This window comes from Centroberyx gerrardi, chromosome 22 (genome assembly GCF_048128805.1).
Source record: "Centroberyx gerrardi isolate f3 chromosome 22, fCenGer3.hap1.cur.20231027, whole genome shotgun sequence".
In the NCBI taxonomy this organism is placed as follows: domain Eukaryota; kingdom Metazoa; phylum Chordata; class Actinopteri; order Beryciformes; family Berycidae; genus Centroberyx; species Centroberyx gerrardi.
This window is the reverse complement of record NC_136018.1, coordinates 19,556,906-19,575,996: the sequence shown is the minus strand read 5'-3', so window position 1 is coordinate 19,575,996 and position 19,091 is coordinate 19,556,906. Positions and strand designations below refer to the sequence as shown.

The following is a 19,091-nucleotide window of genomic DNA, read 5'->3' as shown; positions in this document are numbered from 1 at the left end:
ACATCTTGTGCCACATGAAAATGTTGGAGTTTTCAGTTTGCAGTGTACTTTTTGCCCTTGCATGGGATGGGAAAAAACAGAAAAAGGGGAAGTTTACATTTATTGGGGGTTATTGGTTTGTATCACAAACATTGCAGCTTGGTATTTCTGTGAGAACCAAACAAGATGGTGTAAGACCGAGGAGGGTTGTTTTGAAAAACGAAATGAAATTCACACTGACACAGAACAATCTGGCATATAATGTTAACCATAACATCATCTGGGAAAGGCATGACTGGTTCACATACTGTAGTGTCACATAGTTCTCTGAGCGCTGGCTGTGAATCAGTTTGTCCATCCCCTTCGTCATCTTGGGGAAACTGCAGCGCTGATCACACTGCAGTGGGACAACTTGTAGCTCCAGCTCACCCTCTGTTCTCAGAGTAATGACTTGTTCTACTGACAGGTCGTCATCTGGATGGCACAAAGCCAAGTCTGTGTGACTGATAAGAGACACAGACAGAGAGAGATTATGTGTGCTCTTTGCTCTTTGTACATATTTAAGGGCTGTCACTTGACATGATAAGCCATTTGTTTGGTCTTTTAGCAGTGTGCTGCAGAATGTCATTGACTTGTATGCTGCAACAGGTACAGCACACTAATGTGTTTATTTTCTCTTGTAAAATCAGTACTTCATAAGGTGGTTTGTTTTTTTGGTCAAATGTATAACAAATCCACATTTCAAAAATATAATGAAATATGCCTTTAAGGATTGCAATAAAGCAAGAAGGTTTTTTGTGAACATGCTCAAACAAGCCTGCATGCTCCTGAATTACATAAAAACTTTTTTTCATGGAGTTGAACCTCTATGGGTGGTTTCTGATTATGATTGCATAATTTGTAATTACATAATAGGCTGAAATTTGTATTAAACTCATTCTGAAGTTGTTAGAAATAGGCAGCTTGCATTAAAAAAGTTAATTTACACCATTTGGGTCCTTCCTCTGCACTGTGCTCTCTGTCTGCTAGATGTGTTTGGTAATCTGAGGTTGTCTCCATAGAGAGAGGTGGAAGGTCTGCAGTGAGAAAGTTACAAATGCAGAAAACAGCATGCCATTTACTTTCACCAACCACTAACAGCGTCTGCATGGCTTTTCTTTCCCATGGGGAGTTGCATCACTGGGCATGGCGATGGTGGCATCACACAGCCTGGGGTGGTTGTGGTTTTGTGTGAGGGTGTGTGTGTGTGTGTGTGTGTGTGCCAGGGCTTTTTCTGGGGTAATTGTTTAAAGTGGAAAAAAGGCCTCACCGAACTAGAATAACTGCTTTGGACACCCATTGAAAGCACATTCATAATCATGGATATTCTCATAGTAATTATAAAATGAAGCAATAAGTTGGGTGTTTTTGCCTTCAAAATAAAAGCGTAAAATTGGTCATTTTTGTGTTTTTTGATAGCCCTATATACAGTATATGACAAGTACAGGACATTTATGTGCAACTGTGCCACTGCTATGGGTTGAAATGCACTTTTACAAGACATACATATATATATATATATATATATACACTGTATATATGGTGGCTTATTGTGGCTGCCTTAGCACCAGGCAATAAAGCTCCCACACTCCAGACCTTCTGATTACAGGACAGCCTTTCTAACAAACCTGCTGCCCTGAAGCCAAAAATTGGTCTTCAGCAAGTTGTAGACAATGTCTGAACCTCATCATTCTCAACACATTTTAACTTGAATATTCTATATATTATATTTGTTTATTTGCCAAATTAGTGAAAGAGAGCCTCCCCTGAAACACACGTTAGAACTTAATGGTCTCCCAAAACTGTTATATTGATGATTTGTGCTCCTTTTGTGGGACTAAAGATGACAATTTTATCCTATAGCGAAATACTCATTACTAAATAATAATTTAAACATATTTTTATTTTTCTGTGTTTTATTTATATTCCTGCAGTTTTTTCCTTATTATTGTGGTGAACATTTATGCACTTCTTGCTGGTGAATTTTCTATAATTGTGATGCACTTTTTTCTCAATTAAAAAAAATCCTTAATTTTAAACTTGAATGTTTGTGCGCTGTTATTTTGTCATTTTTGTTTTGTTTCGTTTTGTGAAAATCTGTAAAATATATATTTTAAAAATCCTTGTCAGTGGAACTCTTTTACCATCTAGTGGTAGCTGAGTTTATGTCAGCCTCATGGGCTTTTTGATGAGATATTAGACCACACTGCCTACTGCCGGACGACTTCCACAAGTTCAGTCAGCAACAGTGAATGACAATGAATAAATGAGTAACAGCAGATATACAAAACAATTAATAAGCTTTATTTTGCATGAGATATTTGGTCTGGCAAAAACTGTGAAAAACATGTTGACCTTACAATCATGTATACCTGCCTCTTTTTTCTTTTCCATGCTTTTAACTATTTTTTACATTCATTTATTATTGATCTTGACATTTATTTCCACAGATTCATAAAGAAAATAATAGCCTACAACATTTTTGAAGTTGTTATGGCTAGGTAATGACTGGTTGTATAAAATATTTGAATCTCAGTGTGAATCCGCAATGCAGGTCTATTTAGAAGGATATTTATGTCAAGAAAAGACAGCGTTGCTGGTTCCATTACATTACTGATTTAAGAAATATGTAGTTAGTTATTGAAGTCAAATTCCACCGCTAGAGTTCTCCCGAGGTGAAAGTCAGCAGTAGCGTCAAGTTGGATATAGATAGCCTGAGTAACACCGGATGTATACGACTTTTCCTTCAAAATAAAACAAACAAGAAAATTGATAACAATTGTGTTTTTTTTATTTGTGTATTTTACAGCCCCACATGGAATTTCATTTGTGGCCACCGTGGCTAATTTTGCCTGACTTGACACCAGGTAATGTGCCACTGCTATCGGTTAAAATAGATTTTTTTTCAAGATACCAGGCATCATTCAAAGTTGTCTGGTAGCCTGTGTGTTATGTGATTGACTCTTTCTTTGTATGTCATCTTGCACAGGAATATGATATATGAATATATGATATATCTATGTATATATGACTTTTGTTGAGGAAAACGATAATTGTCTTTTCATTTACTACATATTCCACTTTAATTAAATGTTGCAGTACATGCGCGTCTGTAAGCAGTTTTATTTTTAAAGTTGAAACCGGAAGTCGTGTTGTATTCTGGCTAGCTTGACACTGGTCAGAAACTAAGACTCCCTAAAGTTATAACGGAACCGGGGCATCGCCGGTTGCGAGAACGTTTCATCCACGAATCCCACAAAGATGTGATTTAAGTGATTCCATATTGTAGTCTGTAAGCAGAAGAAGAAAAGCCTTCTACGAGAGAGTCAACTTTCTTTCAACGTGCGTCATGATTTCCAAACATAGGCCGCCGCCGAGTGATACCAGAGAGGAAAAGTTTTGGACCGTTACCGTTGTTGAAACAAATGGGAGCTGAATGGAAACGGAATAACACTTTAATTTAGGAGATGAATTTTGGTGTCCCGGCCAATTCGCTGCTACTTTTCCGTGCCTGCGATGAAGGGGACTACGAAACGGCACGGGGGATCCTGGAGCCCGGAGCCCCGAAGGAGTCCGGGAGGCAGAGCAGGCTGCGGTCAGAAGCGGGGTCGGAGTGCAACGCCGCGGACATCTTGTCTCTGGTACCGGTGGACTGTACCGACGAGGAGGGGAACACCGCCCTGCAGTTCGCCTCGGCCAGCGGCCACGAGAACCTGGTCCGGTTTTTGCTACGGAAAGGGGCCTCGGTGGATAGTCGGAACAACTACGGATGGACCCCGCTGATGCAGGCTGCTAGGTGGGGCTGCGGACTGGAGCTCTGTAACCCTGTCAAACTCTATTAAAAATCTGACAATTTCATGTATCTCTCCTAATCGTCAACGGCACATACCTAATAGAACACTGGTTAAGATCTTTTATAAATTGTCAGGAGCCACTCTTCAATTCGGTATACATATAATCAAGAAAGCAAAACTTGTTTCAATAAAATGTCAACTTTTAGAATTGGTTCGCCTATTATTCCAACGGGACTTCTTCCACCAAAATGCATTGCGGTAGGCGGTAACAAGCAGTTTGAGCAAATTATAAAAGATGAGATTTTATCGAACTAAAGATATATTGGCAGATTATGTGTATGCCGAATTGAAGAGTGGCTCCTATTGATAAAAAAAAATGTATTGACTCTTACTTTATGGGGTATGTACAATTGCCGTTATGCAAAGACGCGTTAAATTGCCAGATTTTTAAATGGAGTTTGGCTTGATTTGCGCTATATACACGATAAAACGGCAGTTTGAGGAGCTACGTGTATCCTTGTGTAGGGTGTTGGTGAGGCTTTTGTTAATTTTACTCTGTTTACTTCTTTTCTTGAACTGATAGCCAATTAATACCGTCTTGTCCCGTTCTGCTGTTTATTATATCTTGGAATAAGTTAATTTTAGGCATGTTAATGTTAACCAAAGTTAACCAAAACATTATAACTGTCAGTGTTGTTTGAGAAACTGTCCTTCTGGTTGTCAACAGCAAGGAGGTTTTATATTAACAACAAAATCAAACTGTTTTCTATATAGTCTACTTCCTGGTATAAATGACATCAAATACACACACATTTTAACTAATGATTTGATTGGTTTACAGTATGCATAGTTAATGAGCTTGGGAGCCAGTGTGGAAGAAAAAAGGAGGACAAAGTCAACTCAGACATTGCCTTCCTGACCGATGAGAGCAACATAGGCTGGTGAAAAATGATAATAATGCAGTTATCTCTCTCTCTCCTCCCCAGGTTCGGTCACCTGACTGTAGCCCACATCCTCTTGGAGAATGGGGCAGAGATTAATGGACGTAACCGGCTGGGTGCCAGTGTCCTGACTATGGCGGCCCGCGGGGGACACACCCATGTGGTCAAGCTCCTCCTGGAGGGTGGCGCCTATGTCGATGACTACGATCACCTGGCCGTTGCCGCGGAGGCAGTCTCCAACGGCAACAACAACAACAGCTGCAGGTAATACACCGTGTGTTGCACGGAAACTCAGTGGCTATTTACACGTATTTCACATACTGGCTCTTATGCTGTTTATAAGCTGTTCATATGCACCTTTAATAACCCGTTATGAATAAACAGAATGTCTGCCCATCTGTGTTCTCCTACCAATGATTTTCCTTGCAAAGTAAGCTAGTTACAACTACACTGAACTTGTGCAGACTGCTTAAAGTGATGGCAAACAGGAAACATGTTTACATGTCAGTATCCTGCAAAATATAGGACTATCCCAGTACAGGTTTCTCTTTTCTGGGGCTTAAGAGCTTATCCATGTTATTGTAAATGCCTCCCATTTAAAATAACCCAGATAAGCTCTTATTCTGGCCATCAGAAACGTGAGTAAGGTACCTAGAATATTCTGATATTATCCGGGATGCAGACGCATGTAGAGTAGTAGATAAACTTTATTATCCCACAAGGGGGAATTCAAATAAACTTGTTATCCCGTTTACCGTTGGTTTTCATGACATGCACAATCTCAGTTTTGCACAGAATCATGGGTAAAGTTATTTAGTCAAAACATGGCAGGAAACCTTGGTAACTTAAGGTCATCTTATATGCTGGGTGAAACAGTGCTTCTTGGAAAGTATATGAGGCTGACAGGTCAATAATACTGTAATAATATAATTAATTTTATTTATATAGCACTTATCTAAAAACAGAGTTAAAAAAGTGCTTTATAGGAAGGTATAAAAGCAAGAATTGAAAAATATGTAAGGAGCTCAGTACCTCTGTGGCACTGTCCCTGTTGTTCCACAGCGCGACAGGTTTTGGAGGCAGTGAAGGCTGTGTGAGCGGTGGACTGGGGGGCTGTGGAGGCGGAGGAGGAGGAGGAGGAGGCAGGGAGTTCATGGACATCACGGCCCTGCTGGTGGCCTCCCAGCACGGCCACGAGGCGGCGGTGCGCCTGCTGCTGGAGTGGGGCTCCGATGTCAACTTCTCCCAGAAGACCACTGGCTGGGGAGCACTGATGCTGGCCACACTCAGCGGGAAGGTGGGAGGGATGGATGGATGGATGGATGGGTCAATAGATGGATGAAAAGGTGGATGGATGGATGGGGGATTGTGGGCATCAGCTGGGTATGCCAAGGTATACTCTACCTTAAGTGGGTCCAAATTTGGTCTTGTAGTTTTTATAATCGTAACGATGAGCAAAGGTCAAGCAAAAATCCCCAGAAATGTATATGGAAGCCAAATCTAAAAATACATGTTCTTATCAGGGGAATATAGAGAGAGGTGATCTCGGGCCATGCAGGAGTGATTCATTTGAAGTCAGAATGCAAAAGTCAGACTGACCTCTCCAAATGTTTTGGTTTTTGTGTGTAGTTTGTTGAAAATAGCCAAACGATACTAAACAAATCACATAGTAAATAATCAGTCACTGACAGTGAACTTGGCAGCCAAAACGGAATGAAGTGGAAAAATGAGATTCTGCTTGTTTACACACCTCTGCTTGGTGAATAATTTTTTTGACTACACCACACAACCACATGACATTGTTGATAAACCATTTCATTTGTCAGTTGACAGTGGGAAACGTAACCTAACCATGGAAAAACTGTATCAACGTAACACTTTGACTTATTGGTTTGGACCAATTCAGACAAACTGTAGATGAGAGAGACAACCTAAAGCTAGAATGACACTTAATGCTCTGATGAACGTTCGATGAAGGTGTTGCATGCATGAAATTATTCAGCTCATGCATGGATAATGCATGCGTAAATGAAAACATGTTGTTTTGCCTCATTTCTTGCTAGCTGTCCAAGTGTTCATGATGAAAACATTTCGCCAGTGAATCAGAGTTGCAACAAAAGATTATGTTGTAATACTAGAACTGATAAGCACATTTGCTCAATTCCAAGTACATTTGAGTCACAAAATCCTGGTGTAAGATTCGAGAAGAACAAATTCTGCTGTTGTTGAGCTTTCGGTAATAAATAAAAAAATAAATGTGTGTGTATTTTGAAGGTGGGCGTGGCTCAGCAGCTGGTGGAGCGCGGGGCCGACCCGGACCGGGTCAACGTTCTGTCCAAGACGGCCTTCGAACTGGCCCTGCAGCTCAAACAGAGAGACATCAAGGCCTACCTCGACTCCATCACCACTGTACGACCTCAGACTGGTAGGGCCTCTGTGTGTGTGTATGTGTACTGCATTTAACACTGAGGTGAGAGCGAAACTGTTTGTCACTTTTCTAAAGGAACAGGCTGAGTAACACCTTCACACACTGAACCTCTTTGATGTCTATGGGCTCTTCATGCCAGTAACACAGGATTTAGGTCAGTTTAGCTGTCATAGGAACTAACCTTTAAAAGTTTGACCATGGCATTACTGTAATAACAGGGAAATCTGTGACCTTTCTTCTTTCTTTCTCTGTGTGCAAGTGCATTTGTGTTGTTGTGGTGAATTGCAGTGTTCAGTATTTGTGTAATTAACCCCCCACATTGGCTCATGGTGGTGTCTCTGTGGTTTCTGGCCAAGCTGGACTGTTGTTTCAGCCTCTTTCAGTCTATCACAGCTCTTTTCTGTTCTCAGCGATGCTCTTTCCTTCACAGACGATGAGAAGAGAAGACCAGACGTGTTCAGCGCCCTCAAGTTGGGTGAGTTAGGTTGAACACACAGAAACATGATAAAACTATGAATCATTTACTGATATTTTGGTTGTAAGATTTAAGAGGTGATTGGATTGTAAAAAAACGCATAAGACACACTTCCGTATTTGTGCACGTTTATGCAATCATACGTTTGTGTGTGTTTTACTCAGGAAATTCCCAGCTTGTCAAAGAGATCTTGGAGGAAGACCCCGCCCAGGTGAATTCGTCCAATCAGGAGGGAGCGTCGCCTCTGATGATGGCAGCGGTGAGCGGCCAGTTAGAAGTGGTGCAGCTGATGGTGGAGAAGAACGCCGACATCGACAAACAAGATGGCGTCCACGGGTGGACCGCTCTGATGCAGGCCACCTACCATGGGTATGTGGTATCTACCTATCTATCTATCTATCTATCTATTTATCTAACGAAGAAAAAAAAAGATTTCATGGGTTTTCATTGTAGGCCTCAAGGCGGTAAAAACTATAAAATCTGAAAGGATGTGTAGACTTTTGATATCTACTGTGTATGTCAATACCATGATTGATCTCTTCTTTCTTTCTTTCTTTTTGTCTTTCTTCCCTCCCTCCCTCCTCCAGTAATAAGGACGTTGTGAAGTACCTGTTGAATCAGGGGGCCGATGTCAACCTGCGAGCTAAGAATGGATACACAGCCTTTGACTTGGTCATGCTGCTGAACGACCCAGGTACCTTCACCCTCATCTCTCTTTTTCGCATTTTACGGCATCTTGGGTAAAACAAGCCTCATGCCAAACCATGCCTTCCTCCCTTGCTTCCTTCTTTTTGCTGTCACACATCACTGTTTTCTGCACTTGAGAAAATCATTTCCCACAAATCATGTCTGTTCTTCATTTAGCAGTATCTAATTAAAAAAAGGCAGTACAAGTTGGATTATTGTGGAAGTTGAACATTACCACATCCCATAATCCTCTTCTCACATTCAAATGAAATTTACATGACGCATGAACTTACTTCCAGGTTCTTTGTTACAGTTAGTTTGTATGTACTGCTGCAATGCAGTGTTTTATGGCAATATTTATAGGTAAATCCTTCTATGATCATAAGATAGCACATACTCTGGCATTTTATAATAAAGGAAATTGTTTTTTTGTATGTAATATGTTATAAGCTATGTTTGCTGTGCTGTTACTCTATTCTCCATTGAAGAGACTAAGGCAGCTGATCAACTAGGGAGCCAGGGAGCTGAGATCACATTCAAATAAAACTGATAATGAATTAGATCTATATGTCATTGCCAGAAATGCACCGTGGGACTGAACAGAATCTATCTATTATCCCTAACTTTTGTTAATCCTTCCCCTCACTGACTTCACTCACTGACTCCCTACCTATTGTTCCCTGTTGTCTGTGGATGTGGTCAGACACGGAGTTGGTGCGTCTGTTGGCATCAGTGTGTATGCAGGTGGACAAGGAGAAGTCCAAACACCGCGGCAGAGCCTCCATGACTCGCTCCAAAAGCCGCCACTCCCTCAACAACGTCCCTGTGCCGCCTGACGACAAGGGAGGCCTGAAGGTAAACCAGTAGTTGGTGGTTTACATTGCAAGTTCAGCTATTTAGCACACACTCACATATTTGACTCCGCCCCCCTCCAGTCCTGGTGGAACAGGATGTCCAATCGCTTCCGGCGGCTGAAGTTGACCCACACCCTGAGGCATGGCCTTTCGTCCAATCGCCTGGCTCCGTTTCCCGACGATACCGAGGCTCCCTTGGACGCCACAATGAAGGCGGACAGGAAGACGGCTAACGGGGCCAACGGGGCACCCACTCCTGCCGTGGGAGGAAATGACATCAGCACTGCCTGGGCAGTCAAGACCAAAGATACCGGTGAGTCATGTTGATAATATTGATCTAGCACATTTTTAGTGTGTTCAAATACTGCAGTCATTGTAAATCTTTAAAAGGCAAAAATCTGTATTAACAGCTGAGAATAAAACCTTGGGATGGCATTTGATCCTTTTTCCAGGTCTTGGCAGGGCGGGCTCAGAGAAGGAGGACTTTCTAATAACCACAATGGTAGGAATGTTTGGTTTAAAGCATGTCAAGCATGTTTCACTGTACACTTCTTCAAGCTAGGGCGGTTTTGTGATTACAATGAGTCACCTTATAGGAACTGGTGTCAACGGTGCAGTATTATCTATGTGTGTCACTGCTGTATGTAGAGAAAACCTGCCTTTATTTAATTCAGACTTATACATTTGACTGCAATGCATATTATACACAATGTTTGCTGCATCAATTTTGTTGTTTTTTTATTTTTGAAGTGCGTTGTGTTTTCAAAAGTACTATATAAATAAAGATTATGATTATTATTAGTAGTAATAGTACTAGTAGTATTCATGGCTTTCTCCATCCCCTCTAGCTGAGAAACGGCGCTCCCCTGACCCGGCTGCCCAACGACAAGCTGAAAGCGGTGATCCCTCCCTTCCTGCCTCCGTCCAACTTCGAGCCGTGGAACTCTGACCGCTCGCGCCTCCTCAGGGAGGGCAAGAGCGAAGCGCCCCGCCTGCCCATGCCCCCGCAGAGGAAGCTCAACAGCAGTGGAAACTCCGATATCGTGAGTGTGTGTGAGAGAGAAATGTGGCGGGCGGATTTCCCGGGTTGGTGTTGGTGAAAACCGTCTTCATATGTCCTCAGTTGTCTTCTTCCTCTCCGTCCCATTTCATCAGACGTCTATCAGCCGCGTGGTGAGCAGGTCCATTAAGTTTCCCAGCATCCCTAAGGGGCCCTCCTCCTCTTCCCCCTCCAACTCCGGCCACTACCACTCTCCCCACTCCTCCGGAGGCTCCAACGGGGTGGCGGGGCTCAACCGGGACTCTCACAACCGCTCAGGTATGTAAACACACACACACACACACACTATGCACTTGCGTATTATTCATTCACACAGGAACAGGAACATGTCTGTAATAGACTGACTAATTATGGAGAGTTAGTTTGACCATACACCACTACACTATGTGCCTCTAGTAACCGTATGGCTGTGTTTCCCTCTTCCCTCCACCAGGGGGTAGTGCAGACAGCGTTCTGTCCCAGATAGCAGCCCAGAGGAAGAGGGCAGCAGGCCTCATGGATGTGAAGGCCCAGGCTCCAGAGAAGCAGCCCAGCCAGACCCAGAGCCAAACCCAGCTGCCCGCCTCGGTGTCCAGCCTGCCGCTGCCCGACATCAGCCTCCCCGACATCCACTCCCACCCCAGCCTGGTCACCTCCGACATCCACTCTAGACGGGTTCATGTTTCCTTTCCTCTTTGTCATGATTGAGATAATTGTATAAAATGTCCAAAGTTCAGGAATAATGTAAAATATCTGGCAGCCAGTTCAGACAGCAGAAATGGAGTTTAAATGATCAAACAAGTACCAGCACATTTGTATTGAAAGCATGGGTTTATCTAGAGAATACATAACATGGCAAGTGCTAAGGAGATAGTGCTGAGTCGTAGGAAACATTTGGCATGCATGTTTCCTGTTTTGAGTAAGGTTTGGCCCCACATCTCGTCTCAGCATCTCTCTGTGTTTTAAACATGGCATTAATCATTATTAAGGCTCATTAGGACCACTAATGAGGCTTAAAATCAAAACAGGCCCAGAGACTTGTTAGAAAAAAAGCCCTTTTTATGTCAGTGCACTGACTCTATACAGTGTGTTAACCGTCCCCCCACGTTCATTCCTTGCAGAAGATGGAGCTGAAGAAGAGACCTCAGTCGGGGAACTCCTCCACCTCCAAGAGCACCTCGCCCACCCTCACCCCGTCTCCTTCCCCGACGCCCAAGCCCCCTCCCGGGCCGGGGGACTCTCTGTCCTCGGCCTCCTCCCACCCTCGCTCCAAGAGCAGCGGGGGCTCCAGCAGCGGGACCATCACTGATGAAGGTGAGAGCAGACCGGATTCGGGTTTTAACTGAAAGCATCGTTCTGTACTGAGACTGAGAGAACACAGAAAGACTGACTGACACAATGAGCCTTGTTACCGTTCTTTTCTTTTCTTTTCCTTTCTCTTATCATTTATTTTCTCTTGCTTTTCCTTTTTTAAGAAATTGTGTATTGAATTTTTCATAAAATAAGATAAAGAAAGCCATGTTTCTGTCTGTCAGGGATAAATACATATCATCATGCATGTGTAGTCCACACAAGCCAAGTCTGCCTACAAACATACTTGCCCACTCAGCTTTTCCTGTCAGCCCTTATAACTCTTCAAGTTACTGCTTCTAGAGTCCATTTCATTTATCTGTAGCTACCACGTATTTAATAAAAAGTTGTGGACCCTCAGATCATATATTGTCTTTTTCTTCTCTTCTTTTTCTTCTCTTCTCCCAGATGAGCTGTCCAGTATCCTGAAGAAGCTGTCGCTGGAGAAATACCAGCCCATATTTGAGGAGCAGGAGGTATGCTTTCTTCTCCGTCAGAGGGGAATTCCACACAAATCGGGCGGTTTAGGTTGTTATTCTGTCAAAGCAGACATTTTCCTTAAATCATCAAGTACTTTTTCTTTCGTTTTATGAGTTATGAGTTCTCAATATGAAGGAAAATGCAATCCTATGATCAAAAGGCTGCATCACTCGGTTTCTCAAATTCTCAAAGAAATTGTAGATGTTTAATAGACAGCACAGCTAAAAACTGCCTCCCATCATCAGTGTGCTCGTTGGCTGTGATGGTTCATATTCATCTCTTCTCCCCCCTCCCCCCTCCCTGCCTCCAGGTGGACATGGAGGCGTTCCTGACTCTAACAGATGGAGACCTGAAGGAGCTGGGCATTAAAACAGACGGACCCAGGCAGCAGATCTTGGCTGCCATATCAGAGCTCAACGCCGGGAAGGTGTGTTTAGTTTCACATACACGGCTATGGCTGTGCAGTTGGAATGAATCTCATTTTTGCTTTCAGTAAAGCTTTTCGTAAAACTATTTTAGGCTCTTCATATAATTGCAGTCTTCTGTGAATGAATTTAAAACCAGCTATAACTTGTTTTTATATCCCTCCACCATGGAACACAATGTGCAGAACATTTTGTCGTCATGGTGGCATCTGTCTGTCTGTGTAGACACATACTTGTGAACACAGTAACTCCAGAACAATGGGGAAAAACTGATTTTCTTGAAACTATAGCTCCTTAATGCTTTAAGATACAGAGTTCATATTAATACCACCCATGTCTTATGTAAAATATGTTGACATAGAAGATATATGTCCATTTATTATAACATGATGATATAATAAATGCCATTGGAGATAGGCAGTATTGTTTTGAGCAAAGATGGACATTGATAGTGAGAAGCTACTGTTGGCCATAAATGTTGGCAACATTTCCCATCTTTTTTGCCTGAAAATGTTGCTGGTGTCTAATGACCGTAAGCGTTGGCTGTCTTCAGGGCCGAGAAAGGCAGATCCTTCAGGAGACCATCCATAATTTCCAGTCCTCCTTTGGCAGCAGCGCCAGTAACCCAAGACAACCAGGACAACCACGCTGTGAGTCTCAAACCTTCACACTGGCCTACGGCCCCTGATGGAGAATTTCAAAGTAAAAGTACAGCAAGGACAGCAGAATAATCTGTCTCTCTAATTCTTTTCCCCATTGTTCTCTCTCTCCATCTCTCTTTTCTCCAGCTCCGACAGGCTGGATGAGACATCAGGTTCGTTCCTCCAACAAGAGGTAACCCCCGCTGCCCCGACCCCCACTTGACGGAGCGCGACCTTTCCTGCAAGTGCCCTAAAGGTACTTAAAAGGTAAAAATAAATGTAAAATGCCGGTGACCCCCAGCCAAGGCGCGAGCGACGTGGAGTCTCCTGGACGCCAGTGTCCCAGAGCACTAGAGATGTTAGTGCAGGAGGACGCTGCAGCAAAAGGACCAATCAGGCCCTGAGAAGCCGCCCTCATCGGACCCTCCGGGACAAAACCGCCTTCCTGGCTTCTTCTGAGGGATCCTAAAGCAGGGGAGGTGTGACGCAGGGCCGGTCGAGTCCAGCGCCCTGCCGCTTTTTGACAAAGCACAAAGCAATGTGCGGTGAATAACATTCTTTGCCATAGCGATAGGGCTGCCACACCTGCTGCTGATGCAGCGAATGGAAAATGTAGAGAGGGGAGAGAACAGGAACAGGAAAGACAAGAATATGAAAACCGCCACAGAGGTGAGAGATAAGCGTATGCATTATAAGATTGGCTAGTTAAACAGAAAGTCGAGGAAGAAGTGAGAGAATGTGAATATAGCATATGAATAAGATACATAACAGCTGTGATTGAGACTTTGGAGCGATTGTAAGGATCACCAAAAGTGTGCACTGACGAGGAAAGCAACTGGAGAGAGAGAGAGCCAGACTGTTTCTTAAGCCATCCAGTCTTTTAGACTGCTTTACTAGTGTGTTTATGTCTAAGTTTATAGATCAGTATTTAAACAGATGATTTTTAGAGTCAAGACTGTGCTGTCATGAATAAATAAACATTGTGATGATGCAATACATAAATGTTTTTTTTTATCTTTTAAAATCTTATTGGACTTAAGATGAGAAGACATTGGCAAAAACATTTTGGGGAACATTTTATGAGCAGTATAAATTTAGTTTCAAACAGAGTGCATTGAGCAATAGTTTCCACTGGGCCTGTTCTCTTTTCATATCTGGCTCCACGATTCAACAGTCTGTCCACATGCAGACAGATGGAGTGGTATATCATTCTTAAATATCAGTTACTCATAATCCGTCTCTTAAATCCAAAGGATGGGTTGTGGATTTCTTCAAGATGGGTCTGTTAAATATGGGATTTGACTTCTGTAAATCCACAACACTGAGATCACATCCTGTTTGGGACAGTATCTGTATGTCATGTACTGTGTCTGAGAAGCCAATATGAATAAACATGCTGTACCTCTTCAACATGGACTCTGAGCCTGATGATGAATACAATGAAGACAGGATTGTATGTGTAGTCAAGCTTATATGCAGCAATACAAAGTATACTGAACAGCCTATTAGACTAATCGCCAGTTACTGATATAATAAGTTGATGGGATGGTTTAGTTTATTTGTACATATAAAATGATGAAACAAAAAGAATGATAAAAGTGAAGAGGAAATGACAGTTTCAGTGCGTAATGTAAAAAAAAAACAGGACTTTTTAATAGATGACAACCAAAACATAACTGAATTTGATATAAGACAACCAAAATGACAACAACAAACAACAACAAACAACAAAGTAACAAAGAGGAGAAACAACAAAACAAAATGCACAATTGACAAGTAAGGGAAATCACATTTGATTAGATGCAGAACAAAATAAAAGGGAAATGGAAAGTGTTCTTTGAGTATATGACAGCAGAAATTTCATGGTAAAAAACTGAGAATACAAACTATAGTGAATCTCAGTTTTATTAATCAATACCAGGTATCAGGTCCAGCTTTGTTCCTATCAAACCCTGACCCTGCTATCGAGAATGTAAAACCATCTCCCTTCCACAAGATGGCAGTGACCTTCTATTGATGCAATAAATGAACAGAGGGACAATGCCCCATAGGAACTCCTCCACAGACCTTGTTCTATGACTGTGTGTGTGTGTGTCTGTGTGTGTGTGTTTAAGTCATGTTCAGCCCCCTAGGAAACGTATAAGTCATGTCCATCCCCCTAAGAATTTTATAAGTCATGTCCAACCCCCTAGCAGCTGTATAAATCATCTACAGACTCCTAGGAGCTGTAAAAGTCATGTCCAGCCCCCTTTGTATAAGTCATGTCCAGCACCCTAAGAACTTTATAAGTCATGTCCAGGACCCTAGGGACTGGATAAGTCATGTCCAGGACCCTAGGAACTATATATGTCATGTCCAGGACCCTAGGAACTATATATGTCATGTCCAGGACCCTAGGAACTATATATGTCATGTCCAGGACCCTAGGAACTATATATGTCATGTCCAGGACCTTGGAACTGTATAAGTCATGTACAGGACCCTAGGAACTATATATGTCATGTCCAGGACCCTAGGAACTATATAAGTCATGTCCAGCACCCTAAGAACTGTATAAGTAATGCCCAGGACCCTAGGAACTATATAAGTCATGTCCAGCACCCTAAGAACTATATAAGTCATGTCCAGGACCCTAGGAACTATATAAGTCATGTCCAGCACCCTAAGAACTGTATAAGTCATGTCCAGGACCCTAGGAACTATATAAGTCATGTCCAGGACCCTAGGAACTATATAAGTCATGTCCAGCACCCTAAGAACTTTATAAGTCATGTCCAGGACCCTAGGAACTATATAAGTCATGTCCAGCACCCTAAGAACTATATAAGTCATGTCCAGGACCCTAGGAACTATATAAGTCATGTCCAGCACCCTAAGAACTGTATAAGTCATGTCCAGGACCTTGGAACTGTATAAGTCATGTCCAGGACCCTAGGAACTATATAAGTCATGTCCAGCACCCTAAGAACTGTATAAGTCATGTCCAGGACCCTAGGAACTATATAAGTCACGTCCAGGACCCTATAGGAACTGTATAAGTCACGTCCAGGACCCTATAGGAACTGTATAAGTCATGTCCAGGACCCTATGAACTATATAAGTCATGTCCAGCACCCTAGGAGCTATATAAGTCATGCCCGGGACCCTAGGAACTATATGTCATGTCCAGGACCTCAGGTGCTGAAGAGCAGTTTTCAGCACCTGAAACAACTTGAGAGAATCCATGTTTGGCAAATACACCACTGTCCATGTTGGTTTTGAAAGACATGATGTAAACCGAGACATCACAAAAATAAAAGTTTTAAGAAGTTTTAGTGGCAGTTGCTGAAACCTTGAATGGTTTTTTTTTCTGAAACTACTGTCACCACATAAGTGAGATCCACTGAAAAAACATGTCGGTTTAAACCGGAGAGTGTTGCTAACCACCTCCGCTTCAGTCCAAATACACAGACCGTCCCACACATGGCCAAATAGCAACGCACTGGCGTTGCTGAAATCATTATTGATGACCTGGATCTAGACTGGCCCGACAGGCAGGCGACAGGGTTCCTGTAGAGTTTAATGAAAAGCATCACTCAGCGCAAGACAGCTCGCCTCTCCGCCCGGGCCGCTCGAGCGCTCAGATGTACGGTCACATGTGAGCTGTAACGAGAGAGACAGAGCAGGAGAAAGCGGAGACGCGAGAGACATACATTTGGAATATATTAACATCTCTGTGGCATGTGGGAAGCAAATGGAGTGACTCATTCAATTTCCTCCCGATTGTTTTCAAACACATCGGGTTTTGATCGGTGTTGGCCGCGCATGGGTGCAGTTATCTCGAGGAATGAATAACATTGTTTGTAACTGTCAATACGGTAGTCATGCAGTAGTAAAGGACAGTGTACATTGATCATGGGATGCCCGCAGTTCATAAAATCCACAATAATAAAGATAGTGACTCAGTGATGTGACTGTATACCCGGGAATGAAGATGACTAACAGAGAAGCTAAAAAGGCAAATAACTAAGAACTCTTTGGATGGAGAAAGGTCATTGCTTTGAGGCCAGCAGCTAAAATCCTTCGCGCACAAGATGACTTCCTTAATGAATAACAAAATAGAAACCAAGCTCTGTTTTCATGAGGTTCTAACCTGTTAGATCATTACCCCAGCTACTGGTAAAAATCCCTCCGGCTTGAGCCAAGATGTCTGCCTCCCGGGCTGAAAGCGGTCTCTCGTCTATGGTGAAAACCTGCTGACTGAAGGGAACCGGGTCCGTCTGAGTCGAAGCCCAGGTTAAGCTTCCCAGTAGAGAGTCGTTTTCACCTCGGCAGCAGCTTTCCGCATCTTTATTCCCTCTACATTTGCATGTTCCTCAACAGTGATGCCAATGTGGCTGACCATCCGCTAACCCCAAACTGGAATAAGGTAGTTTCACAGAGCAGGATTGATCAAGAGTTCCGTTTCAAAGTCAAAAACATTCTAAATTGAACAGGGAAATTCGGAAAGTTCACTCAATGATGGAGCGCGCTGGAGATATGTCCATCTTAACAAGTCCTTTAGTCATATTCAGATTGAAATTCTTGTTTTTCTTAAGGCAAGTAGGTGAGATAATTCAACTTCAAACAAAAATATCCTGAATCAAATCTTGAAACAAGGCAGAATAAGGCAGATCACTCTTCAAGAAAAGTCTTGAAACAAGTTAATTTGCATTGGAAACAACTTATCTCACCACATTGGCCGATTTTTTGTCCACTTGCTTCAAGAAAAATACGATTTTAGGACCCGATGCCAGACTGAAAAATGATTCTGTACTGCAGTGTGTGGACAGATTTGGGGTTTGGGTGAAGTGCAGAGCTAATGACTCTCCCCCAGCGGTGACACACTGTACCCAGTTTGCCAGGTATAGGGGGATTTCTCCTCCAAAAGCCGGGGTTCCATAACCATGAAATTCACTTTGTGGCCATCGGCCTCTGGCTGTACAAGCCGGTGCGGTTTTTTGAGACGTGCATCACCTAAGGCAATAGCTTTACTACCCTCTGTGTGTGTGTGTGTGTGTGTGTGTGTGTGTGTTTAAATGAAGGGGGGGGTCATCTAGGGCTATGCATTTGAAAGTGAATGTGAACCAGACTGATGTTTGGTCTCAGCCTCTGTGATTTAGTGGGTAGCAGGGATTGCAGGATTGAGCCCTCTGGAGCTTTTACTCCGAACCCAGTGACCTTATGTTTTACACACTCCCTTCCACACTGATGCATCTCTCTCTCTCTCTCTCTCTCTCTCTCTCTCTCTCTCTCTCTCTCTCTCTCTCTCCCCCCGTCTTCCTCTCTCACTCTCTTCCCCACTTGCCCTCCTGCATTATTCCTACCCTAAGCTGAGGACACGCCGACACTTGGAACACATCCATAAAAAGTATATAGCTTTTCTGAACTCTCGTTAATTACGGCTGCAGCCCATAATGGACGTGCGCTATTATTATAATTCATAGCCTTGCATATTGTTTGTGCAAACTACGTCCAAACAAACAGACGCTGCCTGATTTCACATTAGCGTTCCACTGTCAACATTCATCCTTGCAACAGTGACTCATTTGCTCCCAGGGTCTCCCAGCATCCCTGATGTTACACAACAGCGTGGCTCTCTCTCTCTCTCTCTCTCTCTCTCTCTCTCTCTCTCTCTCACTCTCTCTCTTGTGGGAAATAAATAACATAGACATAGATAACTTTAGGATAGAATAAGACTGTCTGTATTGTCTTTACCATGTCATAGTAAAAAAGCACAAAAGAGTCCTTTACAGCATGTGAAGAGTGTATGGTGTGCAGCATGTGAAAGTGGTGACGGGAAATTACTAATTTAAGTAACGGCCACAGACGAGAGTGCATCACGAGGTTAAAATGTCAGCTTACAAAAAATGATAACAGTCTAAACCACAGACCTGTATGTATGTAAAGGATAAAGGTGAACCCAGTTTAAGAAGGGAAC

The 19,091-nt window shown here is 42.8% G+C and overlaps 1 protein-coding gene across 1 annotated transcript; it reads left to right on the top strand.

The window, feature by feature from the left end:
* Positions 1 to 3,229: 3,229 nt before the first annotated feature.
* On the top strand, positions 3,230 to 14,542 carry anks6 (ankyrin repeat and sterile alpha motif domain containing 6). Its single transcript, XM_078291502.1, has 18 exons — positions 3,230 to 3,814; positions 4,799 to 5,017; positions 5,816 to 6,050; positions 7,028 to 7,178; positions 7,612 to 7,656; positions 7,821 to 8,025; positions 8,244 to 8,350; positions 9,047 to 9,198; positions 9,279 to 9,510; positions 9,650 to 9,699; positions 10,046 to 10,240; positions 10,353 to 10,515; positions 10,691 to 10,911; positions 11,358 to 11,550; positions 11,995 to 12,062; positions 12,377 to 12,493; positions 13,045 to 13,141; positions 13,280 to 14,542. Exons 1-18 carry the CDS (start codon positions 3,486 to 3,488, stop codon positions 13,327 to 13,329), a joined length of 2,829 nt encoding a protein of 942 aa, XP_078147628.1. The 5' UTR covers positions 3,230 to 3,485; the 3' UTR covers positions 13,330 to 14,542.
* Positions 14,543 to 19,091: the final 4,549 nt, after the last annotated feature.